The sequence below is a fragment of the Canis lupus genome, chromosome 32 (genome assembly GCF_048164855.1).
Source record: "Canis lupus baileyi chromosome 32, mCanLup2.hap1, whole genome shotgun sequence".
NCBI lineage: Eukaryota > Metazoa > Chordata > Mammalia > Carnivora > Canidae > Canis > Canis lupus.
Window position 1 is genome coordinate 7,928,676 of NC_132869.1, and position 27,662 is coordinate 7,956,337.

A 27,662-nucleotide genomic window follows, 5' to 3' on the forward strand; every position below is an offset into this window, starting at 1 on the left:
AAGCCAGACGCTCAACCACTGAACCACCCAGGCATCCCAGCCCTGAAAGGATTTTACTAGATAAATAAAGGACTGAGAAAAAGTTATATTTGCTTCAAAGAACTCTTAAATGTGAAACTTATTTTGATGGAGAGTACTGATTGTTTTAACTATTTTTGAAAAAATTAACCAAAAAAAAAAAAAAAACCACTTACTGACTTACTTTTTCCCCCCTCAACTTTGAGTTAAAGTGATGCCTTTAAAACTAATAACTTTCTCCATATATTTGGGTTGATTTGTGTATTCTTACATCATTCAAAGGATCACTCTGCCTACTGTGTTAGCCAGAGCATATCATGCAGCTTTATCATCTATTTTATGAATACTCAGTGCAAGACCTCCCTCATTTTTCTTTTCCAAAAATATCTTGACTTTTCTTAATTGTTTCATTATTCAGATGAACTGCAGAATCATTTTTCAGTCATGATCCAGAAAAAGAATATCTCATCGGAATTCTGACTTAACTAGTCAGTCATTCAAGAATTCTCTAACTAAAAACTCTCCCTCTCGGGCATATGTTTTTCCTGCTGTCAGCTTTCCCCCCTTCTGCCCCTGGGTGCCTGAGCTCTGCCTGAAGAAGGACGAAATGGTGCAGATCGGGGGTGCATTCCTTCTCCGGCCCTCTTGATCCAAGGCTGCACTGCTGTGCCCTCCCAACACACTCCCAATCACTCTCCACATTTCCTACTCATCCAGTGAGAGAAGCTCTTTTCTTTTTTTTTTATTTATTTATTTATTTATTTATTTATTTATTTATTTATTTTTATTTTTTATTTTTTTGAGAAGCTCTTTTCTGAATTCCCTCAACTTTCTTCCTCTTCTTTACAAAAGGCGTCTACAAAAGGTAGATTCCTGCCTACCTTTCTACCTGCACTTTGAGCTCCACTTTCACTGGCTTCCTCCTTTGGAACCCTGCATTATGCACTGTCATCCTCTCCGCCCCTCCACACCCACAGCCTGGCTCCCTTCCCGCTGCCAGTGCAACACCTGATGCACCTGCTGAGCCCCACAGCGAAACCCTGCTGTCCCACACGCTGTCCTGCTCCTCCTTTGTTCCCTTCCAACTTTGCCAGCTCACTCTTCAGTTTGTAGAACTCAAAGGTAGACCAGGACTTCCAAGCGCTAAATCCAAAGGCTTATTTTTCTACATCATTGTCCTTGACCTTTCTGCAGAATCTACTTCCCCTGCTTTGAAACTCCTTCTCTTTTCACATGTGATTATGTTCCTACTAAGCTGATTTCTTTATCTTTTCTCATTACTTTCTCTCTTCTTCCCTTTCTTTTTTAAGTATTTGTGAGAGAGAGAGAGAGAGAGAGAGAGAGAGAGAAAGCAGAAGCAGAGGGGTGCAGCAGAGGGAGAAGCAGACTTCTCACCGAGCAGAGAGCCCAATTCGGGGCTTGATCCCAGGACTCTGGGATGTCGATCCGAGCCTAAAGGCAGATGCCTAACCAACTGAGCCACACAGGCGCCCCTCTCTTCTTCGCTTTAAACATAGTTTTCAAAGAGATTTTCTCCACTTACTCCTTCTTCCTGTGCTCTCTTCCTTGCTTACTTTCTCTAACGCCATGGTTCTAAGCATTGCTTCTGCAAAGAACTGCCTCAACTCTCAAACCACAGTGTCACCACTTCTAACTTCCACAGAGGTTCCCCACCTGGATATCTGGGTTGTGGAGTCTAAACCTAGGGCCTCAATATACATTTCTAAGTTTTTCCCACTGTTCTCCCATACATATTCTATGCTTTAGCCAAACAGAATTCTGTCTCATGAGCTACAGCATTCACAAACCTCTGGATATAGGATCAAAAGTAGCTTGATTTAGCATCCAGATCGAAACTATCTTCAGGAAAAAAAAAATAAAAAAAAAAACCCACTAGTGTCTTGCTAAAAAGAGATGATTCTGTCTCTCCTAGGATTTAGAGATGCAAAGCTGCTCATTCTCACCAGATTGGCCAGCATGAAACGTGGCAGACTGGTGAACCGGTTAATTCTCAGGATGAAGAGTTTATGGACAAAGAACAAAGATCTCCAAATCCCCAAGGAGCTTGTTCCAAAGCTGTAATAATACAAGTGGGAGTAAGTTCATCGAGAGGTTTCTCTGCTATCATTCACACAATTCTTTCTCTTAACTTCAAGTTTATGAAATTTCATTATTTTCACTCATGATGCCATTATAACCATGTCACAGGATGAATGGTCTGTAAGTCTTTTGCCCTTTCCTTGGACATATCATGCTAACTGCATGGACTTGATCCTCATTCCAAACAGACTTAGGTCAAAAGAAACAAGTACAATATTTTCCTCTGAAAAGTATTTCACCCATATCCAAGTTCAGGTTTCATGGAGCTAAGAGAGCAAATTAATCATTTCGGTGGATTATATGAAAACAGTAATGAATATCATTTTATGCTTTCACCGTATCCTGCCCTTTTCAAAGGGTTATTCCTAATCCCAGGTAACTCAAAACAACAAGGTAGAAAAAAAACCCAGCACTCAGAAAATTATATGACTTGCCCAAGGTAACTCAGAGAACAAAAGGGTTGAGCAGAGAGATTCAAAGATCTTATTCAAATAACTTCACATTGATCCTAATGATGCTGCCTCTGGTGTGTGTATGGGTGTGTGTGCATGTTCCTATAAACAGTGGGAACTTCTTTTTCCCTACCCTGAAATGTTTGTTTGTTTTGGTAAAGCACAAAAAAATTAACAGATTGTCCTTACAATCAAAGGTAGGCAAAGCACAGATTCTTTGATTAATTCCAAACATTTCCACTATTGTCTACCCCAATCAGGTGCAACCACAGATTCAGGAGAATGTAAGCACCTCCTGTTTACTTAACTAATCACATATACAGTTTAAATAAGCAGGGGTGGGGGGTAGTACTTGGAATAGACCCTGACAAGAGAACACGAGCATGTAAGAACCAAAGAGAACCAAACAACACTTTTCTTTAAATTTGCTCCACAAAATTAAAAAAAAAAAACAAAAAAAAAAAACAGAAAAACACATATACATATGTACATACATCCATACTTTAAAACTGTTTTTGAAAGGATGCCCAGGCTGGTGACAGAGGTCCTATTAAAAACTGATGCCTTCCACTTGGACATACTTGATTATCACTGAAGCAGTTCACTAGCAAACATAAAAGCTTCAGGATTAAGCAGTAAGTCTTCATCAAGTGGTCGGTGGGATTTGCCACATAGGTCTAAACTTACGGCTTGCTAGAAACTAATGCAAAAATTGAACTGAGCCTATAATTGACTAATAATGATTTCCTATTGCCGGTGCCCTCTTACCACTTTTTTTTTTTTAATTCATTGTGAGGCAAAGTTTAAAACAAGTGTAACAACTCATGAGCTGCCTACAGGTATCTTGGAACACTAAAATGGAACCTGCAACTTTTCACCACGGGGAAAAAAAATAAGGCTGCTTTTACAGAGTTCCAACATGTCACCAAACCTACAGGGAATAATCCAGCATTCATCTCTTCTATTGATAAAATCTTTTTTTCTTTTTAAAAGACTAACACCACCCCCAGTACACTTGGGTTGTTTATTATCAGCTTATGACAGGGTCACACCATGTGTCGGGGTAAGAAATAAGCCATTTTACAACTGGAGTATGACCACAGTCATGAGATTATCCTTCTCTAAATTATTAGTTATGGAGTTGTCAGCTATTTCTAAATCAAAATTAATTCTGGAATATTTGTGAATGTAGGGGGATTATTCAAGAAGTAAATCTATCTACATGTATATACATATTGTAATGTGAAAACTGAGATATTAAAATTAAGTCAAGAGCAGCAATAAGATCTGGTGGATGAAGGCAGGATCTTAGTTATCCGGCTGTGTTAGGCCAATCAGATATCAGCAGACTGAGAGGCAGGGGGGTTGGAAGACAGCTGATTAGTGGCTCATGTTAATTTTCTATAATGCTCAGAGTAACTGGAGAATGACATTCTCTTCCTTTCTTGTCATCTCAGAATCCCACAATAATAATCTCTTGAGTTGTAATTTTTCATTTTGTGGACAATCAAGGGAGAGTCAACAAATATTCATCTTATCTATTATAACCAAGAAGTAAAACTATAGTTTAAGAAAAAATTATCTGCCATTATATTGTGACTTGACAACTTATCCACTATTAGATAAAAACAACTTAAATCAGTTCTGGCAGATTTGGGACTTGGCAGTTCAAAATATGAATAGCAAATGTAAAAGCATGAAAATGGCATTACTATTATGTTTTAAGAGGATAATACACCTTTAAAGGGTGCCAGTGATTACTCTGCATACTGTAAACAACTGCTGCCAATCAATTTAGAAAGTGGTACCCAGCGTGGAAGCGCACTAAAGCACATTCCGTTCCCCCAACCTAATGCTTCCTCCCAGTCACTACTTCTTAGCAGGGGTAGGGGGTCAGGATATCACCTTTACACTTTGTAATCTGTTCCAAACTGCAAAAACAGACCACGGCACAGAGGAGGCAGGGCATTTTCAGGAGTTGTCTGAAATCTGTGCAGCGATGGTCTCTAAAATCAAAACTAAGCCTGAGCATGATTACGGGGCAGGGTGGGGAGGACCCTGTCCTGCCGCAGCAAAGCTGAGGAACAGTGTGTGTTCTCACTACCCACCACCTTGGCCTTTCTCGCCCAGCAATCCCAGCCCCTCCCCGCAGGATACCCTTGCAGACTGTGGTCGGGTGGAAGGAGGAAATGGAAATGTTCTCTATGATCTGAATGAATATTCACGGGTTTTGCTAAACAGCATTTAATGGCACTCTATTCTTAGAGGTTTTAAATAGCTGAATATTCAGATATGCACATGCCTTTTCTTTTATTCAAGGGTCCTCCATTCTCCATCTCTTTGAATTCTGTAACGTATTTTTAAACAATTATGCTTAGAGTGATATTTTATGAAATTGGGTGTTAAACTTTGAGCTAATAATTATTTTAGTGTCTTTTTGATGGTGATTTAATAAGCATTTCATTCTTCAATCTTCTCACCCAGTTGCTCATTTTAAAAATGTGTCTGTCAGCTAGTCGCTCATAATCTGGGACTTAATTTTCTTAATCTATCTCAGCTGAACTTCTTTTCACATGGGGTTGTTTGATATATTTTTGAAATATCTCCACCAGATGTTTTGCACTGAGGAGACCACACACCTCAGCACGCCCACGGGAGGCCATTGCCACCACCACTGTCCTGGGGACTTTACCTCATTCAGAGTGTGAATGGGGCCTGCTGAATCCCAAACGCATCAGCCTTCATGGGCAGAACCCCTCACACTCTAATCCCAAACACCAAACTGGGACTCTAAGGGAAAGGTTATGACACAACAAGGCACAACTTTTTCTTTTCCTCAAGAGAGACAAAGTAAATTTAGTCACAATTTTATTTCTTCTAGAGGAGCTTCTAGGATTCAACACAACATTAAATTTTTGGCCTGTCTCTTTAATTTGAGAAATTGTAAAAACGACGACAGATGGCACACAGAATTGACTTATGTCCTCTATTCTTTACTGAAGAAGGGAGTGCATAGAAACTTTGATAAAGACAGAAGCTCCAGTATGCAGGTCGCTAGTAAAATTATCTGGTGGCTCTTTGGGCAGCTAAGATCAGAACATCCAGCTTTCTTTTGTAGATGTTCTTTAAAACCAACCAACAGGGCAGCCCGGGTGGCTCAGCGGTTTAGCGTTTGCCTTCAACCCAGGGTGTGATCCTGGGGACCCGGGATAGAGTCCCACACCAGACTCCCTGCATGGAGCCTGCTTCTCCCTCTGCCTGTGTCTCTGCCTCTCTATCTCTCTCTCTCTGTCTCTCATGAATAAATAAATTAAACCTTTAAAAAAGTTAAAAAAAAAATAAAACCAACCAACCCTGTTGTAGATTGACACTGGTGATCGCAGTCCCAATGTTCAGCACCCTCCCTGTCCCAATGAGGACATGATGGATGTGCTCTGAACCTCAGCAACCTCTGAAATTACCACTCTTCCCACCCCCGTCTCCCGCCCCCACCCCTCAAAATCATTATGAAATAGGAAGAACACTCAAGCTTACAGTTAATTGGAAACATTGTGAGAGAAGAGGAATGCTTAGGACAGCATGTCCATGGGAAAATAAATCACCCAGCATTGTTATTTAATGCATTGTGACATCATTTCCTGAAATTAAACAGAGATGACACCAATTCAGACGATCTCCAGTATAAGGTTCCATTCAAATAATTCACAGATGTTTTCTCCTGGCAAGCAAAAAAACAATGCAAAGGCTACAGCTAGGGGCAGCCTCCCACCACTGCATGTTTGTGGGAAGCCCTCTCTGCTGGTGCTTTTCAGCTGTGTGTTCTGCATCTGCATCTCCACATAAGGATTCCTGAGCCCAAGAGCCCCACTTCTATCCTAGACTCATCCAGATCTCTGAATGTGAGACAGGCCATCTCTCACTGCATAAGTCAGTCCAACATTTTATTGTTGGTATTCATTTGGCCTGTAGCAATTGGTATTAAGTAGATCAATCTCAGAATCAGAAAGGCACTAATTTTCAAGTAGAAATAACTAATGTCATGGAGTACTGATGCACTTAACCACCCAAGACCCTTAGAAAGATAACTAATGATAGGAATGATCAGAGTCTCCCCATGGATACCCATGTGGAATGAACAAGTGGAGAACCTGGGGCTGGCAGGTTCTCTCACCCTTGCTAATTTCATGTGGTACTACTAGAGCTTAGGCCGTTGGAAACCCAGGCACACAACCACAAAACCCAAATACTCAACATCTGTACAGCACATCACAGTCATAAACTGACTACCTCATCTGATGTAGCAACCAACCAGCTAAGTAGGACACAAATGTACGATTTTAGTTTTTAGATGAAAAAGTAAATTCAGAGGTTGACTAGCTTACCTGAGATTACAAGAGCTCAAACCCAGTCTTCTAATATCACATTCAGTGACCCCTTTAAAAAAATACCATGCTGTCTGGCAGGGACTCTAGACTTTAATGCTCTGAGGAAGCTGGAGATGCTAGACTCTGCTCACATATTGGACCTCTTAGAGCAAAAGGGAGCATTTTCTATCAAAAGTAGTCCCCAGCTGAGGCATTCTGAGCTGTTCCATAACCAGTTTCCTTTTTTTTTTTTCTTATTTATGATAGTCACACACAGAGAGAGAGAGAGAGAGAGAGAGAGGCAGAGACACAGGCAGAGGGAGAAGCAGGCTCCATGCACCGGGAGCCTGACGTGGGATTCGATCCCGGGTCTCCAGGATGGAGCCTGCTTCATCGCCTGGGTCAAAGGCAGGCCCTGGGCCAAAGGCAGGCGCTAAACCGCTGCGCCACCCAGGGATCCCCCATAACCAGTTTCTTCTTCATCTCCCACCTTATCCTGGAAGGCTCACCTTACCAGGATGCTCTGGCTTTCCATTAGCACCAGCACTCATGGATGGTATCGTTGAGCATAGCTTAGCAGCCATCAGCTGTTTCTACAGTTCTGGAAGGCATAATTTAGATTATGGTCTCTCCTGCTGAGGGGCATTTGGGACCGGTTTGGCAAAACCTGATCTTGCCGGCTCACACAGACCACAAAATCAAGTGATTACTTTGGCTGCTCAGTTCTATTGGTCAAAGCCTCCTGCTAGCCATTCGGCTAGATTAAAATAAGAATTACACCATATCCTTATTATAAGAACCAGGCATAGAGCTGAATGCTTTATGTTATCTCATACAATCCCTGCAACAACCCTACTGAGTTGGTTCTAGAATCATCCCCATTCTACAGATATGGAAGATGAAACTTAGAGAGGGTAGCTGTTCACGATCAAAAATCTACTCTGTTGCAGACTCCAGGCCCTGTGTTTTGTTCTGCTTTGCCCCGTCATTAATAATTGAGAGTCATGACACTGGTTGAATCCTATGCCTGGAAAGCCCCACGAAAGGACACTCAGTGTTCCCCTTCCATTCAGGTAGGACCCATCTAACTTTCCACAGTCAGACAGCCAGGCTCTATGCTCTTAACTGTGACACTGGATCACCTCATTAAAAAAGAAGAAAGAAGAAAGAAGAAGAAAGAAGAAGGAAAAAGAAGGAAGAAGAAGGAAGAAGAAGGAAGAAGAAGAAGAAGAAGAAGAAGAAGAAGAGAAAAGAAGAAGAAGAAGAAGAAGAAGAAGAAGAAGAAGAAGAAGAAGAAGAAGAAGAAGAAGAAGAAGGAGCCGCCGCCATCTAGGTCTACACAAGATAAAGAGAACTAGTTAAAAGGCAAATAGTCTATTTTGGAGTCTTTCTCGGTCTGTCTCTCACGTGTATGTGTGTGCACAATAAAAAAACTTTGAGATGACCAAGTTGATGAACTCACAGGGGAAGAGATATGTGTTCCTCTAATGTAATGTGGAGCTGTATTTACTCATAACTTGGGTACACTGTCTCTGCAAGACGATAAACTTTAAAACTCATTTTTATTACCAGAGACCCTTACAAAAAATCCCATAAAACAATCTCTAATAGACAAGGAGCCAAACGACTTTACATGTGAACAGCAGGTTTCATCACTCTCCCTCTCCATCAGAGATAGAGTGGGGGGAAAAAACATTTTGCCATGAACAAAGGGCACCATTTTTATAACCTGCCGTTTCAGGAAGGCTGCATGGTATTACATCACTTTAAAGTAAATTTGCTTCTGATTCTGTACACATATCTTTGAAAGAAGCCCCACATCCCCTAAGTGTGAGCTTTAGCCCTGTGTTTTCAAATAAGAAAACCTTTAGTTAGAGACTGCTATGAGCAAGTGGTGTCTTTGTGTATGAGCACTTCCTGTTTTCATTCCGTGATCAAATATATTCTTTGCAGCACAACTAGAAAGCTCTCCAAGGTGGCAAGTGGAGGTGCCTGAGAGCCTAAGTGAGCACACTAAGGGCTTCTTGGCGTGCAGGAGTGTTTCACGGTTATGAATAAACCGCTAGCCCCGGCATTATTCCTTGCTGTTTCTTTCTTTAACTATCTTTGAAGTCAAATAAAAACAGTTGTAATGGCAGGCTTACTTTTATGATACCATAATCTCCATGTGTTAGTGAAAGGAATATACTTCCCTAGGATTTCCCTAAGTTCTTTTGCCATTGGGTACTTTCCAGCAAAAGCACATACATTTCCAACAGATTCTTTCTTCAATCTTCACTAGATTTTTTAGTCTGAGAAGCCAGGCAGAGCCATCAACCAGTAGAAGAGGGGGGTAATCATATATAGAACATTTCTAGCAGGTGAATTTCTAAATATATACATAATTTTGAAATATATATATATACACACACATATATATGGGTTTACCTTTTCAAAATTATTATGAGTTTTTTAAAGGGGATTTTTAAAAGAGACTTTGGTAATTAGTAGTTGGAAACCAGAAATTAATTATTTAGCCTCAGATGAAATTTAAATTCAAAGTGCTTAACTCTGAATATGGAAATTCCTCAATTCATCCAACAATTTGTGTGTTTTTTTTTAATGCCACTTTGAATTTAGTTCAAATATTTCCTTCAGATAATCAATCAGCTGCAAGCATATTACCTTTCTCCCTAAAGTTAGCGGTGTACTGAGATTGTTTTAACTGTTACAGTTGTAGTAGAACTTGTTCTTCCAAGAAAACTGAAGGTTAATGATTTTTGTCATATTGAGACTAAGACTTAACAATTGCTACAGTTGGCCTTTGTTGAGGTGGGCTTCTTTTTTCTCTGGGCCTTTTGAGGTATTCAGAATAGGTGACAATAGCTTGCAGTTGAGAACATATGTAGAGAGACCCCTGTGGCTTATTGGAAAAAGTTGCTCCATGCTGGTTGGGTGTTTGGAAAAAAAAAAAAATACAACCAGAGTTCTTTTATGTTCTGCTGGTTAATGAATGCATGAATGTCAAAATGGGCCAATGGCCCATTCAGGGGGCAAAGCCTCAGCAACCCCCTTCTTTAAGAACACATCCTGAGATGCAAAATACATTTGCTTAACAAATTAAAATAATGAGATAATTCAATTAGCTTCTTTTTAAAAAAAAGAAAGAAAAAAGGGTACATCGGGGATTATTGTAATACAAGAACAGGTCATACTGCACAAAAGGGGGAAAAAAAACCAGTTTGAAATAATGTTAAAGAGACTAATAATGGAGGAATGCACACTGAATCATGCACTTGTGAAGAAATTTACATGAAATAATAATTTAGACTGCATCGAGTTTCAGCGAGCTAGAGCCAACATTTCACTTTGAAAGTTGAAATTAATTAAATGACAGAAAAATATAGTGGGCATCTCTATTTCCAAGGACTTCCTCATGCCTGTTAGTGCATGTAAGAAAAGAAGTCTAAATTAACATGTCGCTAGTTAGGGGTCTCTATTCTTGGTTTCTGAGCTCGGAATTATAGCTGAGTAAATCTTTCAGCTCATTAAAGATTGGAAAGTAAAAGTTTTACAGGACCATCCTCATCAAAGTTACTGAACCTCTCTTCTGCAGTTGGGGTAAAATCTGGATGAAGAGGGAAATTTTTTTTTTCCAAAGAGAAAGCTGAGGAGAATTTCCTTAGGACACAAGGGAGGTTTAGAAAAGGCAAGGGAGGGAGCAGAGGGAAAGACTGGGAGACAAAGCCAGTGGGAGAAAGTAATGAAAGGGCCATGTTGTGAAGGAAGGTCATGGGGAGGAGAAAAATAAAGCACTTAGAAGGAGAGGAAAAGAAAGGGGGACAGGGAGACAAGGATGACCAGGGCTGCGACAGAACAGGGCTCTGGCTGCGTGCTCGTGAGACAACCCCAGTGCTGTGGGTGCAGGAAAGGAGCCTGCGGTGTGGACACCCTGCTCTGTGTCCCTCTCATTTGAAAACTGGGCCAATGGAAGTTCCAGGGAACTCAACGGGTTTCCGTGAGGTCGAGCCGGGGCAGGGGCATGCCGGCCTCCAAATGCTCTTTGAATTCTTCTCTCCCCACTCTACGGACCGGACTGGCATTCATGAAAATCTTCAGCTGCCCATAGACTTCTGCACCAAGTCCTGAGGTACTTTTATTTACCCAGATGGAGGCACCCTCGGGGTGAGGCAAGGTGCTGCGGGTGGTGGGCAGCACCCTGCATGGCCAAGTAACAAGGAGAGGTGGGCAGTCACTGGCCATGCACAATTCTTCACCAGTGGCCACAGTACATGGTGGGTTCGGCCCAGGGCAGGGCAGTGGGAGGTAAGTACCGACAGGGTAAGGCAGGGGGCCTAGCAAGGGCTCCAGACACCCATCTGGGGGCTCAAGGCAGGGGACATGGCTGGGGGGGCAGCTTGAAGAGAAAGGGGTGAAGGAAGTCTTCTCCACCCAGAGACTGGGGGGAGTGGGGAGCTTTAACAACAAATCCAGAGAACGGCACTTCGCTTCTCTGTCTGTCCCCTGCTTTGATGCGGAGTGCATTGCTGGCAGGGGTTGTGTGAGATTTATCTGCCACCCGGAAAGGGGAGAATGATTCTAGCCAAGTCATCAGAATCAAAAAGCACAGGGCTGGGGACAGGGCAGGTTGGGTCCTGGTGGCAGCGTGACCTGGAGTTAATCACTTCCCTTCCTGGGTCTCAGTTTCCTCTTTCGTAAACAGAGCCACTGAACTCGCTCAGGTTCTGCTGGCCTGGGGCGTGGACTTCGATTACTGAGGGTCTGCAGATACATGGATATGTTTGCTTGGGAAGCCAGTGTCGAGATCTTTCTTTTCCGCCAAGAAGGGCTGAGCTGTGCAACAAGCCAGGGAGACGAGACGGAGGGAGGACCGGGAACAGGTGAGCGGCCTGGGAGCCGCCTGCCCACCCACCCGCCCACCATCTAGGCGCCCCTACCCTGCCTTGCTAACTTGCTACTCTAACCAAACAAACCTTCAGTTAAAACAAAACAAAACAAAAAAACAAAACAAAACAAAAAAACGAGAAACCCCTCCCCTTGCACTCACTCGACTTCCAAATTAAAAACATTTTACAGGTTAGTAAATCTCCAGCTGAGGTGATGTAGCAAAGAACAGCTGTGAAGTAATTTTGATAATGATGAGAATAATAGCCACATGGCAAGGTTCAGGGCTTTGCTGTTGCAGCTTCAGTGCTCCTGAATAGATAAAAGTGATTAAATACTCCTGATTATCCCTGACCAATATGTAATGGATTTACAGCCCTTTCAATTAGTCAGTATTTGCTTAGGACTCATTATTTTGTCTTTGGTTAAGTAATCAGCCCAGAGACCGCATGTTCCGTCTAATTCCTCTGAGCCAAGTCAGTGCAGGGCCCTGACCTTTGAAATGGCCATAGCTGCAAGGCAAGAATAACCACTACCAGGGCAGCCTCGCTGGTTCCCCCGGCTAATCCTGACACCACAGGCCAGATCGATACACCTTAGTTTGCTACTAATGTCCTTACATCAAAATGGCCGATTTAGGGATGTGAATTTATCACCCGGCCCTCCCCACTAGTGCTCCACCCCTTGCCCTCTGTAGGTCTGCTGCAAGAGCAGAGCCACAGCCACCACCATAAATAAAAGTGGAACCTTGTCCTGGACCCATGACACTGTAACTAATGTCATTCAGCATGGCAACCCACAAGTTGGATAATCAAAGAAGACCTTCAGCTTTCAACGGGCTACTCTGTTTTTCAGCATGAGCCTAAACAGAATGGCCTGAAAACAATATCATAGCAAGCAACCGCCTCTGATACCTCTACCACTTGCCCAGAATTTCCAGACGAACAGTAAAATATGAGTGCCCAGTCCCTCTGTAAGAAGATACCGTGACTTTTTTCGGTCATGAGGGTCTTAGAGTCAATGGTATACACCGCATAAAACCGACTGTGAGCAGGAGAAAGAGAAATCATTAAAGATGTTGCATAGTTGATCTTTGCCCAGAAGTGAACCGGGTTGGCTTTTAAGAAAATGGACTTGAACAGTTACAAAGGAATCTTTAGTCTCCACCTTACAGATGGAGGCACTACAGCACCTATAAGCTTTCTGTGTTTGTCACATAAACGCATGCCACATTTGCACGTGGCTCCAGTGATTCCAGTTGTACCTGATACCAATGCGCTGGGACACGCATGGGGCAAGGAACCCCCTCCCTTTTTTTTTTTTTTTTTTTTTGCCTCCTAGAGGAGATGGCTTTCATTAAGAGTGTAATCAGCAGTGTTTATGGATTCATGAGCTCCTTGCAGCCATTTCGCTTGGTCGCGGTGGCATTAGCTGAAGTTGCTCTCATACTTTCAGCATCAATAACAAATTTACTTACATATACTGTGTAGGGCCCTAGACCATCTTGAGTAAGGTCGATTCCTGGCCTATTAAAACAAAAATCTCCTTTCTAGAGGGTGTTCTGTGAGTGGCCACAGTTGACGAAACCTTAACTGCTCCATCAGTCATCAGATTTCAAGAAAGGGAGAAGAGGCACCTTATTCCTAAAAATCTGTATCAATCTGTACAATTTGCTAGCAGAAGGCAAAACAACACAACTTTCTCTTTCGTGTTGACTTACTGTGAGATGTTGGAAGAGCCATGCTCTCATGATATTTGTTGCTACTTTGGGGAAAATGCCTCTCTTCTTCTGGCGTTTTTTGTCCTTGTCTGGATCGTCATCGTCACCTGTGCCAGGTGAAGCTACACTGTTGTCTAAACCATCCCCTAGTAGGAAAAAAAAATGAAAATACATTAGACAACACAGAAATGGTGCCAACAACGATGTGCGGCTAATGATGAGCTCAGCTAAGCTTGTTGAAAGAAATCCATTAAGCAGGTATATTCTCTTTCATTAAAGTATAATTGGAGACACAAATATGTAAAAGACAAAATTAAACCAGGCCTCTTCAAATGTTAATTTTGTGTGTCTCACACTCGCCCATATCATTAATTCAATTATAATTGTGCGCTTGACACAGTGCAGTAGCTCTTTGTCAATTATGGAATCCAATGTGGGAAAACCGCCATCAGAAAACCCATTTGGTGAAAATGCATCCCCATGCCCATCGTGAACACATACTGTAGGGTAATCAAGTTAAATGTTCTGTAGTCTATATATTCTAGGCTGCCTGCATAGGTGACAGTAACTGTGTCACTGTTCATTGCACATAACACACTGCCTGCTCAGCCCCTCCTACGACTGTCACCTCCTACTCACGCACATTCACACACTCCTCAGATGACCCTACACTCAGCATTTGCATGACATGGAAACTTTTAGCTCTCTGCACCACTAATCATGATCATGATCATTAAAAAAAAAAAAGAAAAGAAAAGATATACATGAAGGTAGGGTGCTCACTTAATCAGAAGTTTCCATCAACATCTTTCTCTTCTGTGCTTTTCTCTGGCATTAATTGTGCATTAGCAAAAATCATTTACTTTTAACAGTCATAGTTATTTTTTCTTGCCCTCCAGCAAAAATGCCTTGAAAGCCTGCCTGGAGGGCATCTAAATTATGTATCTGAAAAACTCTTCTGGCAAGGCATTGCAGGACCCCTACTTTCTTAAAATTCATACGAGCACGTCTTCCTGTTTTTGGGAAGGCATCAATCAAGAGCAGCAATATATGCCATATCCCTACATTAATATTTGAACTAATAACTTTAAAAAAGGAAAGAAACAAGATCCGACTTGTGGCATAATCAAATGCAAAATAAATGAAGAATACGGGGACAGCACTGGGGCTTTATAGATGGCTGTGTTTTCCTTGCACATCATTAGCCTGGAGCCACACGAAAGAGGAAAACAGAGAAGTGGAGAGTTTATGCTCCCTGCTGGTGTTTAAGAAGCTGGGGTCCTGGAAGGACATCTGGGAATTGCGCTGAGATGGGGGTTTTTGTAATTTAAGAATAGACATTCATTAGCAGTAAATGCCATAAATCCCATGCTAAGTAAAAACCTTGTCCAAGAAAGCCTAAAACAATAAACTCTGTGCTCAATGTAGCCTGAGCTAGACGCTCCGCAGCTTCCCAGCTCAGTCCCAGACCCATTCCTTCCTCCTGGGCTGGGCTACACCAAAACGTCCTGCCCAGCAGGCTCCTTGCCTTCTAACTTCTGTGTCTAATCTGTGGGTTCCCCTATACCTGTTCTTTTCCTATCTCACCAAAAAACCCTCAACCTTCTTTGACCAGAGAAGCAGAGAAGCCACAGCAAAGAGCTAGCAGATTAATTTTATTGACATTTCCATTTTCACTGCAATGTGATACCCTCCATCACATGGAAGAGATGACCCTCACTATTTACAGACTGACAGGCCACTTCATTACAACCACCCTGCCCCAAGGCAAAGCAGCTCCCTTCCATCTGCCCAAACACTAGAGCACGACCTCGAAGTTGCTGTTCTCTTTTTCTTTGCCGTCTGTTATGATAAAAAAAAAAAAAAAGAAAAAGAAAGAAAAGAAAAAAGAGTGAGTCAAAGGGACCCCAAATAGTCAAAGAACTAATCAGAGTAACAGGGAAACAAAAGGCATTTGGCTTTCGAATACTGGATATATGGAGGCTAGTCTTCATCTGTCCACCCTCCCTACATACCCGTGTATACCAGGGGTTGCTTGCATAAGGAGACACGCACACACACACACACACAAGCTCAAGCAGGGACACGCGTACACGCTCTCCACCATGCCACGGAACTGCTGCAAGGCAAATTCTCACCCACACTAATGGCTTCTGACTGCTCCTTGGCAACCCTAGCATTTTAACCTGGGTAGATGTGCTCTCCAAAATACAGACACTGGAGAGATCTCATCAGCTGTTCATGTGACACAGATGGAGAGTGGCTATTAGGAGCCAGGCAGTGGGCCTTGGGGATCTGAGGTGCTGTTCTGTAGCCCGAGGCAATTCTGAAAAGCAGTACCCGGAGATGAGGGAAAAAAAAGAAAATCCACACTGCAAGTCCAAGTTTGAAGTCAGTCTGTCTGTCCACCTACCATGGATAAAGATATCTTTGTCTCTTAATGTGAAATCTATGTGGGCTATCTGGATGTACACTGCAGATAATGTATGTATGGAATGGCTCTTCCTTCAATGTCTTCCAAATATAAAAACACACACTGTAAACAATGCCTGTGTGTATATATTTCTTCCTAAGCACATATGGTTTCTGTGTATATGTTTAAGCTGAAATTGTCAGGATTTTGTTAAAATCTCATTTAGCTTTTTTTGATAGATTTTTGAATATACTTTTTTTAAAAGGTTAATTGCTTAATTGAAGGAAGTTCAACCAAAAAAAAAAAAAAAAAAAAAAAAGAAAAGGGGGCATTTGCCTTTTTAACCCAATCACCCAATCACTGAATGACCTTAAAAATAAGAGAGAGCATTTCTTTCCACAGTGCATTTTCTCTTGCTCAAAAGCAAAGAGGGCTGGTACCACCTTCAAATTATTTAGCTCAAGAAAAAAAATATACATATATAGCTAGATTGAGCGTCCTTTGATGATTGACTTAAACTGGAGAAGGCAGGAGCATTACATGAATTTTAATATAAGCAGTTCATTTTATGTAAGTGTTATAAAATGTTTGAATTTGGATCCAGTGTAACAGATAATTATAAAGAAAAATGTGCCTGTTTTTATAATAAGTAGATATTAGACATAAGAGTTTTAAATTAATATTAGTGTCTATACCTCCTTTAAAGAGAGGCATTTTCCTCTCCAAATAACAAAATAAATACCATTGTTTTTTTTCCTTCAATGGACTGTGAACCAACTCCAGCACAGAGGAATAACAACACCATAAAAACTTTTCGAAAGGAAACTATGTGATCTGTTACCTAAAATAAAATTGTGCAGGTGATGCTAGGGTTAGTAACTCTCAAAGTGGACATTGTTTTCTGGTTCTAAGGTTGTGTGTATGTAAGATTGTTGGCAATCCTTGGCACCTGTGCCAAATGCATTTCTGTGCTGAAGATGGTGTGCGTGTGTGTCTGTGTGTCTGTGTCTATATACACCAGCATGGATGTGTGTGCCAAAGGAGGCATAAGAGATAATAACATCTCATTATTACATCTCAGCATCTTAAGTTAAGATTTAAAAGTGTGGAATCCTGAGGGCAAGAACTGTTTTTTGCTTCTCTGTTTATCCTGAGAGCATACTTCTGTTTATCCTGGGAGCAGATACCCAGCAATTGTATACTGGGTAAGGGAACCACTGAACTCATTCATGAACTTATGCAAGGACCCTTCCCTCTTTCTGATAACCCCAAGTGGGGGCAATCATGCTTGTGACAGTGCCTAAGGGGCTGGGTACCTATGTTTACACAATCACTTCTAAACATACCAGGAATGATGTTTCTCTGAAGAACCCAGTGTCCATTAGGTTCTTTTTGGGGGGCTGAGCCACTGATCATTCCACCAGGATTGCCATCTCTGATGATGAAAAACTAAAGAAAAAAATAGTGGAATGCTTCTTCTAAAAGGTTGCCAATCCCTTCTCTAAGGGTACAATCTAAATTTGGGGCAAAGATATTCCAAAGAGCTGTGTATTACTGGAATAATAATTCTATGGGTGACCATGGAAAGAAATATTCAAGGCCTATAGACAGACAACTTTGAAGTGGATTGAATCATCACAGGAGATTGTTAAAAACACAGGTCTCTAGGCTTATCCCAGATTCAATGAATCAAAATATCCCAGGGCAGGGGCAAGGAATTTATATTTCTAACACATTCCTTGGTTTTGCTTACGCAACCAACCTAGCACTGGTTCTCAAACTGGCTGTTGGAAGCCACTGAACTTCACAGATGACCTTCTAATTTGAAAGAAGATGCAACCTCAGGGAAAGGTAGGAAGTTATAAGTCTATTCTATTCCCACGCGTGGGGTCAGTGGTCATGGTAAGCAACCACAACGTGGCCCGGGCCTTGTTCGCTGTAGAAGAGTGACAGTGTTCTCTGTCACAAGTACTAACTAGCGGAATGCAGCCTCATCCTAATCTTCTGATAAGGGATAAAAAGGAAGAAGGAAGCTCTAGAACATTGGCTCTCAAAAGACGGAACAGCAGCTTTAGCACTGATGAAGAAATTGTGAGGAATGGAAATTCTTGGACCCTCTCAAACCTAGTGAATTTGAATCTCTGAGGTGGAGCCTAATAATCTAAATGTTACTAAGCATTGCAAGTGATGCTAATGACCTTTCAAGTTTCAGAAGCACTGCTGTAGGGCGCCTACAAGATCCCCTTAACCTGCTACTCCTGGTGGTTACGGTATGAAGGCCTGAATCTAATCTCTGGGTCTTCCTCCTGTTTTAAGACTCTGAAGTATTTTGAGAGCATCAGTGGCTAGATTTACACCCAGCCTCTGGAGGAAGTCATGCATACTTTCCATAGCTCAGCATACTGTGCTCAGAACAGGGCATTGCTCTGAAAAGCAGCCCCAGTCTACACTTACCTAAAAGGCCAATACTGAAAGAATTTAGTTATAGGAATTAAATCCTGGGATACCATGGGTATCCAGGTGTATGCAGAATCCATATCCATAGCTGTGTAGCCAGTGAATCAAAGAAGAATATGGACACATTTTGAGAGGATACTCGGGTAATTCTAAAGCAGAAGTTCCCAATCCATAAAATTCTAGGCCACAAAAACTTCTTAGGCAAAAGGACATCACTTCCTTCCATTGGCATATTGTCTTATTCCAGTTAGCCAAAAATCTATCTCTATTTTAGACATCAATTTCTTGGTCTGGAATAAAGCAATGATACAAACAGTGGTGATGTGCTATGATGAACCCAATATCACTGGGATTTAATATTTCTGATGGGCTTTCTTGTTCTATCAGAAATACAATGCAGCAATCAAGAAGATGCATCTTCTTCTTCCTTTCTACACCTTCTCCACCGCCCTCCAAAACCAAAACGAAACAAAACTAAGACATTTAGTAGTGAGAAAAATGAAGCCAGGAGGTACGGTGGTTGTTCAAGGTTCTCCAGTTATATGTGGTCAAGAAAAAACTAGAGTCCAGGCAACTTCAGGTCCAGTGTTATGGACTAGTATTCTCACATTAATGTTGTAAACTAACTTCTAATTTTCAAAGCATTACCTCATCTGAACCCTACTATCCATGACAGATATAAGCAAGGCTTGATCTCACAAGTGAAGGTCTAAGTGCAGAGGATGGATTAGATCTAGGGACGAGGAGATGGAGCTGAGTTAGAGCTGGTCTGGACTGGTCCAGGATCAAACATATGTGCAAAATTTTCTCTCAAAAGTAAGCCATCGCCTGAAGGGCTTTAGATATACTCAGTACAGCAATAGTCTTTGAGACTCAGGATTTCTTATAATCGGTTTATTATTGTCCAAATGGAGACACCAGACTGACCTTCAGAGCATAGAGATACTACAAATATTTGAGAACTCATACCCGCTGTCTATACAGTCAGGACCTCGTGAGCTCTGTGCAGTGCTATTAAACACTTCATAGAACTGTGATTAAAGCAATATATTCCCCGGCCTCCAAGTCACTTTTTTAAAGCTAGAATAAGGTTTCTGTGACATCTGGCACACTGTCAAACAACAAACATCAAACACTGACCTCTCAATCTTGTATTAGGACAGATACATATGTATTTGGGTTGGTAGCATTGGTTTTTTATTTTGGGTAAGTCAGTGGCCCATTATTCAATCCTCAGTTCCACAAGTTTTGGACCAGGTTTAGTAGTTAAATACATTCATATGAAATATATGCCGTAAAAAAGAATGATATCTCATCCAAAAGAACGTGGCTTTCCTCCCCTCTTTTCTGCTAAACAAAAACTCACCATATTCATTATCATTTTCATTGTGAGCTACGTAAATCTACTAATTTCATACACATGCCTATACATATCTTCTCAACAATCTATTTCCAGGAATTAGGTATGCTGATGAATACAGAGATCATAAACCTGTATGTACATAAATTAAATTGTATCTTTTTCAAATTATTCACCAATTTGAACACGAGTATGCAAATGCGTTTTTGGATGAACTGCAGATTTTTGCCTGTGACCATACCTGCACACCCATCCATACATTTATAGAGCCCTGCAGATGTCTGTACTGAGAGTGGCAAATGGAGTAGCCCCTTTTCCACACCACTTCCCTGTCTTGAGACTACAGTCTCCTCCTCTTTATCCACACTGCCATCACTGTAATTATCTTCATTATCACAAGTAACTTTCGGCGGACACTTGCAATGTTCCAATCCTCACTTAATCTTCACAGCAAACGAAATGACTTACTTTTTTCAATTCCATTTCACAGATAAGAAAGTGTAGACTCAAAGAAATTGAGTAACTTGTCAAAGGTCACATAGTTAGGAAGTGGCAGAGTGTGCTAGTCCTCCAAAGGCCAGGCTCACATCCACTACGCTTTCCCTTAACCTGCTCAGAGGATGAGAGGATGAGAGGATGTGACAAGTGAAGCTAGACGCTGGATAAGCCCTTACCACCCCAGAAACGAACCCCAAGAGTGAGGTCTTGTATATTTATGCTCGGGTTCCAAGGGGATAGCAAGTGACAGCACCTTTAAAAGTAAATGTGAACGAAGAAAACAAGCAGATGCATCAACAGGTATCACCATTATCTAGAGACAAGATCATTACTGTTTCTTGTGGATGTCAATTTCAAATTAAATATGATTTTGAAACGAAGCATCTGTGGTATTTCAAAGACTTTTCTGAGCCAAGGGTTCATTCCAGATTCCATGCCTTCAGTCCTGTCCTCTTAGCCTGGAATGCCCTTTCTCATCACTTTTACTTCCCCTCCTTCTCATTCTTCTTTGTCAAGGCAAACTCCTATTCTACCTCCACAACCCAGTGAAAAAGGCACCTCCTTGGCGAAGCTTTCTCCAGTTCCCATTAAACAGAGTTAGCATCCTACGCTTTCGACTTCAGCCGTTTGTTGTTGCCTCTGTTATATTTACTTTTCTGTTTTGCCATTTGTCTGTTGACCAATTTCTCTGTCTTGCTTCACTGTGAACTTTTCCAAGGTAGGAGTGTGTCATTTCTGGTCCCGAAACCCTGACACAGAGTCAACACTCAAATGTAAGTGGCATGGACAGGCCAGAAGCAAGACCCATCGGACAGATTACAATACAAGCTGCTTTGGAGAAGCTGCCCATGAAGGAGTCCCCTTGGCTCTGGTAACCTGTTCTAGTAGCCACCAAGCCTTGGGCTGCCCCACTCCTCTCTCCATGCTCTGTGAGCACTGGGTATCCTGGTGTCATGTCCAGTGTTCTTTTGTTCACACATATGCGTGTGGTCCTCCTCAGAGATGCTCCTTACATGTCTGAGACATGTGTCACACACTGTTGATGAAAGCGGCACTGCATCTCCAACCTGCCCTACTCCGAAGCAGAAAAAGGAATGCTGGGAGAGAGAGGACTGCCCGTGGCCCAGGCCTTTTAGATAACTCAGAACATTACAGTGAAAAAGGAAGTATTATGTAGCCATGGAACTGTAACACACAGTACCTTGTGAACCCATTCTCTGTCATCACTTCATCTTTTTTTGTCTTAATACTTCGAAAACAGGATTAAACGATACTAAAGAGTCCAAAATGCATACACATACACACACACACACACACACACACACACAGAGTCAAAAGATATTTTCTTTTAGGGACGACCTTCTAGGAGTTTAATTTAGTACATAACCCTGAGAAACCTGCATCAGGGTCTCAAATGAGATGCAAAAAAAAAAAAAAAAAAAAAGGAAGAAGAAGAGGAAGAAGTCAACTTTCCCTTTTTCTGTTTTCAACTGTAGCCTTGCAAAACTTGCTTTCCAAGAACCATCCACAAAGTAAATCTTTTTGCACATGCAATTTACCTTTTTTTCACACCAGATCAGGTTGGGGGAGGAGGGAGCTGAAGATGCAGAAATGCGGGGAGGGTGAGGGGCAAGAGGTGGGGTGAGGGGCCAGCAGTGAGACCTGCTAATTACTGATCTCTTTTACTCTCCTGCTGTGCTTAACTGTCTGGACACGTTAAAGTGAAATTTTTCTGTGATTTTTCAAGTGACTAGTCCATGGCCCACTAGCATGGAGGGAAGCAGAAGAGATGAAATGCTTTCATTTACATGCAACATTTACTAACTGTGCGGGTTTCCAACATTAAAGAGAGGACAGTGACCCAGGCCACCTTTTTCACACTCAAAAGAGCACTGAAAAAACAAGTCTTCATCGGCTTACCTCGGGCTTCCCTGGTCCTGAACACCCTCCCCCCAGGGTAGGAGCAGAAAGGGAAAAACAGAGGGGATTTTATGCTCCTTTCTCTTCAACTTTTCAGGCGGTATAAGCAGCATTTAGCAAATTCAGCCCCAAATGGCTCCAAATGCTCAGAGCTGCAGGGGCTCCTTCTTTGTTATCCTCCCTCTATTTACACAGGATTTACGCAGGCTCTCCACTGAAGAGACCTAAAGCACTTCCATTCTCACCGGCTCTCCCCCAATTGTGGCCCCGGCCAGGCCAGCAGCATCACCCAGATTTCTGTAACCTGGATAAGAAAGCGACATACAGCTCCCTAACTGGGTGATTCCCAGACGACCTGCAAGGTGGAGGCTTCTATGAAGATGAGCTCACCTGCTGGCAGAGAACCAAAGACCTAGCTGAGGCCTTGCGCAAACGTGTGTCCAGGGACAAATAACACACACTTTTAAAATATGCATCTATATGATATAATGCAAAGCGGTGGGTGAAAAAAAATTCAGACTGCAGCTTGGATGAAAACCACTTCACCCACTGGTTGGAAAAATAAAGTGTAAAAACAGACAGATGGACACATATGTAAATGTGGCTGTGTTTTAGGCTTTAGCTGGCAACGTGAGTGTCGTAGTATAGTTTTGCACGCCTGTATTTTCCATATCATGTTGAATCCTGTTAACTGTTGAACAGAAACATCCTCATACTGGTCCTTGACCAAATGAGTCCCCTCCATGTACCCGTCAGGAGCCATAAAATGGCTTTGTTTATTGACTGGAACCCTCTAATCCTGTAGAGCATGAGTGAACGAAAGCTTCCAGTAAGTACTCTTTGCCTATGCTCCTCTTAAGTTGGTGGCTCTCTTTTGAAATATGCAACTTCACTTGAGAATTTTACAGTATTTCCAGAAAGGACATTTATTCTCACTTGCCATGGAATCCTCCAAAGGATGCTGACTGAACCCAGGAGAAAAGCATTTTCCTTTGCCATGATAATTCAGCAGACTGCTTAATCTCTGTGGTAGGGCCTTGAAAGAATGTACTTTTTACTCAGTTACCTGATAAGCACTTATAAAAGCATGGAGCAGGTTCGGAAGTTATTCGCAATACATCATAATAAAGCTCTTCTGGGCACTCTAATGATTCATTTTTAGTGATCTCTCAAATGCCCTTTTCCACAGTTAACACTCAAGATTTTATTAAGGTAGAAAGCAGGGACAAATGTCCACTCAAGTCCCAGCTCTCAAATTTGACTCTACTTGCACCACACTACCTATATCTAAAGCTTTTTTAATGTTCTGTTCACCTCCCTGGAGTGGCATTTCAGCTAACAGAGTTCACAATCTTTCAGCCCTAAACACAGAAGGCTGCTATCTTCAAGTCATCCTAGGAATGTGCCAGATACCATCATCTCCCTCCTGCTATACAAAGAACCAGAGAGAGAGAGAGAGAGAGAGAGAGACCAAGAGAAGACCAAGCTGATCATGTTACCAAGAGCCCAGAATGCCCCTCTCAGAAGGTTAATCTTTGAACTAGTAAATGTTATAATTAGGAGACTTGAAGTTGGGCTGAGGCTGGCCATTGAAAGAAAGACCTTAAAAGAGAAAGTATGAATGGAACACATTTCTTTCGCCTAATGGTTGACACAAGGGTCATGATTTTTATGGGAAATTATATAAAAATGAGTTGTTATGATAGAGGAGTCCCTTCCCCACATCTCCTACAAAAGAAAAAGGGTGGTTGGGGAGAGATGTCTTCCCAATTTCACTTAGCTATGTTTCAGTACAAATTGCGAAAATTATGCAAATAACTATTTTGGCACCTTTGCTAGAGGAAAACATTATTAAATTATGCTCTAAGTATTTTGTCTGCTTTAGTAATTACTCTCATGTAACTGTAAATATAAATAGCTGTTATTCTGTTTAAATTTTTAATCATGCAAAATATTGTCACACAAAATGTCCTTCTGTTGCAGTCTAACTGGGATTTTCTTTTTTAAAATATCCATATTTAACTGAAGTGAACTATTTTTAGCATTGTAAAGTGTTTTAGTAAAGATAGCTGGCTAACATCTCTGAATCAACAGGTCTTTCAAGGAAAGATATGGCCTTTATATTTGCAAAAAGAATCTCCTACTAAAGTCCTCTTATAAAATATACTTTTAACATTTTATACTAAACTACAATATAATAAGTCTGCTTCCATGGAGGTATGGAGTATTACATCAAACCTATATTTTCAGTATATGCTGCTAATATTCCAATTTATCATTAACAATGGGATTTTATATGTAATTCTCTTTTTTTATTTTATTTTTAAGATTTTATTTAGTTATTTGAGAGAGAGAAACAGAGAGCAAGCACGAGCAGGGGCAGAGGGAGAGGGAGGAGCAGGCTCCAGAGGGAGGTGCCAGAAGCCCAACTTGGGATTCGAGCCCAGGACCATGACCTGGGCTGAAGGTAGATGCTTACTTCTCTCTTTTAGCATACTTTTAATATGGGATGAAACATTTAAGAATCAACCAGTAACAAATTTGTTGGGGAGAATAACAGAAAAGCACAACAATTCTATGTGGTAGAGTTATTGCATCCAATTTTTAGGATTTTTACTCCCTCATCTTATTTGCCATCCAAAACAAAAATAGTGATAACTCATTTTTATAATGTCCAGCAGTTTGACCAGTCTGAATTCTTAACATGATGTCTCCCTGTGAATTTATAACAGCAGATTTTCAAATAGTAGAACAACAAAGACAGAAAAGTGATTATTTCTGCACTTCCTTATTATAAATTGAAAACAATGGACTATGTTAATAAAAGTCCAACTTTGCAAATGACATTGTTTTTTAAAAATATTTTATTTATGTATTTATGTATTTATGTATGTATGTATGTATGTATTTATTTATTTATTAATGAGAGAAATCAAGCAGGGGGAGTGGAAGAGAGAGAAGCAGAGTCCCTGTTGAACAGGGAGCTCCATGAGGGGCTCAATCCCAGGACCCTGGGATCACAATCTGAGCCAAAAGTAGAGGCTCAACCACCTGAGCCACCCGGGCGCCTCACAACTGACACTGTTAATGCAAAAAAATCAAAATAAATAAAAAATCTTTATCTTAAGAGAAAAGGTAGCCATCTTTATAATTACAACAGCAATAGTAATAATAACGCTCACTAAGAGGACTAGATTCAGATATCTACCAACACTCCCTTTGGGATAGTTTTAGGAAGCTAATCATAGCTATGTATAGGGAAAAAGAACAGTAGTACTTATGAAGTTGACAACTGGCTTAAGGTGAATACTTTTTAAACTATTAACACATTGGAATTGGATAATATTTGTTAATTATTTAAACATTTTGTCTTGTACTTTTAGAAAGAATATTTTCACAGAACAGTCTCCTAATGTTACTTTGGATATTTGCTTAAGAAGTTTATAAACTAAGTTACTAACACTTAAAAAAAAGTAGCTACTGTGCATTTAGGCATTCCCACTTATATTGATTGCTTTAAATAAATCTATTACTATGATTTCAGAAGAAGCAGTTGTATTTTTGTAATGTAATGCAGAGATCTACAACACATATGTAATAGCCCCAATGGAAACAAATAATATGCCTGCTTAATAAAAATCTAAAATACCGTGAATTGATCATTTTTCATATAAAGTACTAAGGAACTACAGACACAGGGCCCTTTAAGTGTACTTTGAATGGAGAATGCTTGTTACTGGATATGGGGTTTCTTCAGGGGTGATAAAAATGTTCTAAAATTGGTCATGGTGATGGTTGAACCACTCTATGAATATACTAAAAAATACCAAACTTTAAATAGGTGAATTGTATATCTCAATAAAGCTATTATATTTCATTAAAAAAACACATTTTGCCCTCCTTCTAAAAAAGAAAGCATGTTGGAAGAAATATAAAATCCAAGTAGCAGAGTTTTGAAAGTGTACATAATCCTTTCTGAATTGTCTCAAAACAATGTGATTTACTTTTTTTAAGATTTATTTATTTATTTTAGAGAGAAAGTGGGTGGGGGGAGGGGCAAACAGAAGGGGAGAGAGAGAATTATAGCAGACTCTGTGTGAGCGCAGAGCTTGATGCACGCTGGATCCCAGGACCCTGACGTCATTGTAACCAAAAGTCTGATCTGCATCATCCAGGCATCCCAAAACTGTGATTTCAAGGCCACTTACTACTGTATCTCTGCACCTTGCCTATGAACAAATATATGTACTCAAATACACTTGGGGTGAATTTTATACTGTTTGCGTTTCAAAGATATGCTTTAATGGGAACTAGATTGATCTTAACTCTGAAATTAACTTTATCTATTCTCAATTCCATTGCATTATAGCAAAACCCGAGCCCAAATTATTCACCTCTTTCAAGGCTTACTTTAACTACCAAAATAGCTCCAGAAGACTTACACGCACACACCACTTCTACATTTCTTCTACATAAGCTTCTTCAAGTCAGGAACTATATCTTTTAGTTTTTTCGTATCATTCTTAGAACTTTGGGGGTTTTGTTTTTGTTTTAATTTTTAAAAAAATATTTTATTTATTTATTCATGAGAGACACAGATAGAGAGGCAGAGACACAGGCAGAGGGAGAAGCAGGCTTGCTCGACGAAGCCCGATGTGGGACTTGATCCCAGAATCCCGGGATCACCACCTGAGCCAGAGGCAGACACTCAACCCCTGAGACACTCAGGTGTCCCATCTTAGAACTTTGTATAACACTTGGAGTATGGTATGTGCCTAACCCTTTACTGAAGGAATCAATGGATGCCTTTCCAATTCCTTGGAATATGCTGTATTCTTTGTAAATTTACATCTAAAACTTAGAAATAGAAACTATCCAGAATCCCAGGACATGGGGCTCCATGATATCATGACCTGAGCTAAAGGCAGATGCCCAACCAACTGAGCCACCCAGCTACCTCTATACATTACATTAAAATTTTTTTTTAAATTTTCTTCTTGTTGTTATTTTTAAGTCACCTCTATATCCAATGTGGGGCTCAAACTCTCATGAGATCAAGAGTCACACGTTCTATAGACTGAGCCAACCAAATGCCCCGATATTTCATAAATTTCACTAACTTGCAAGAAATACTACCCAGAAGAAGCATTATTGAAGTAATGTTATATGAATGTTGCCTGTAAGAATCAACTTTATTGAAACAGACAATTAACAAAAGAGGTAACCTACATTTGGAAAAGTATCCTACACACTTGATTCACCTTTCTTTTTCTAAATTTCTAACTTTATTCTATGTCTTTGGGCAGCTGTGTTATTTTTCTTTAATGTTTTATTTATTTATTTATTCATGAGAGACACACAGAGAGGCAGAGGGAGAATTAGGCTCCCTCTGGAGAGCCTGATGTGGGACTCAATCCCAGGACCCCAGGGTCATGACCTGAGCCAAAGACAGATGCTCAATCTCTGAGCCACCCAG

The 27,662-nt window shown here is 40.9% G+C and overlaps 1 protein-coding gene across 16 annotated transcripts in view; it reads right to left on the bottom strand.

Annotated features, from left to right (window-relative positions):
* The window catches only part of MEIS2 (Meis homeobox 2), a 205,465-nt gene that overhangs the window by 127,425 nt on the left and 50,378 nt on the right, over window positions 1-27,662 (bottom strand). For all 16 annotated transcript variants that reach the window (XM_072808345.1, XM_072808344.1, XM_072808346.1 and 13 more), the window contains one exon: window positions 13,539-13,684. In XM_072808345.1, coding sequence (XP_072664446.1) covers window positions 13,539-13,684 — 146 coding nt within the window. The remainder of the gene's footprint in view (window positions 1-13,538; window positions 13,685-27,662) is intronic.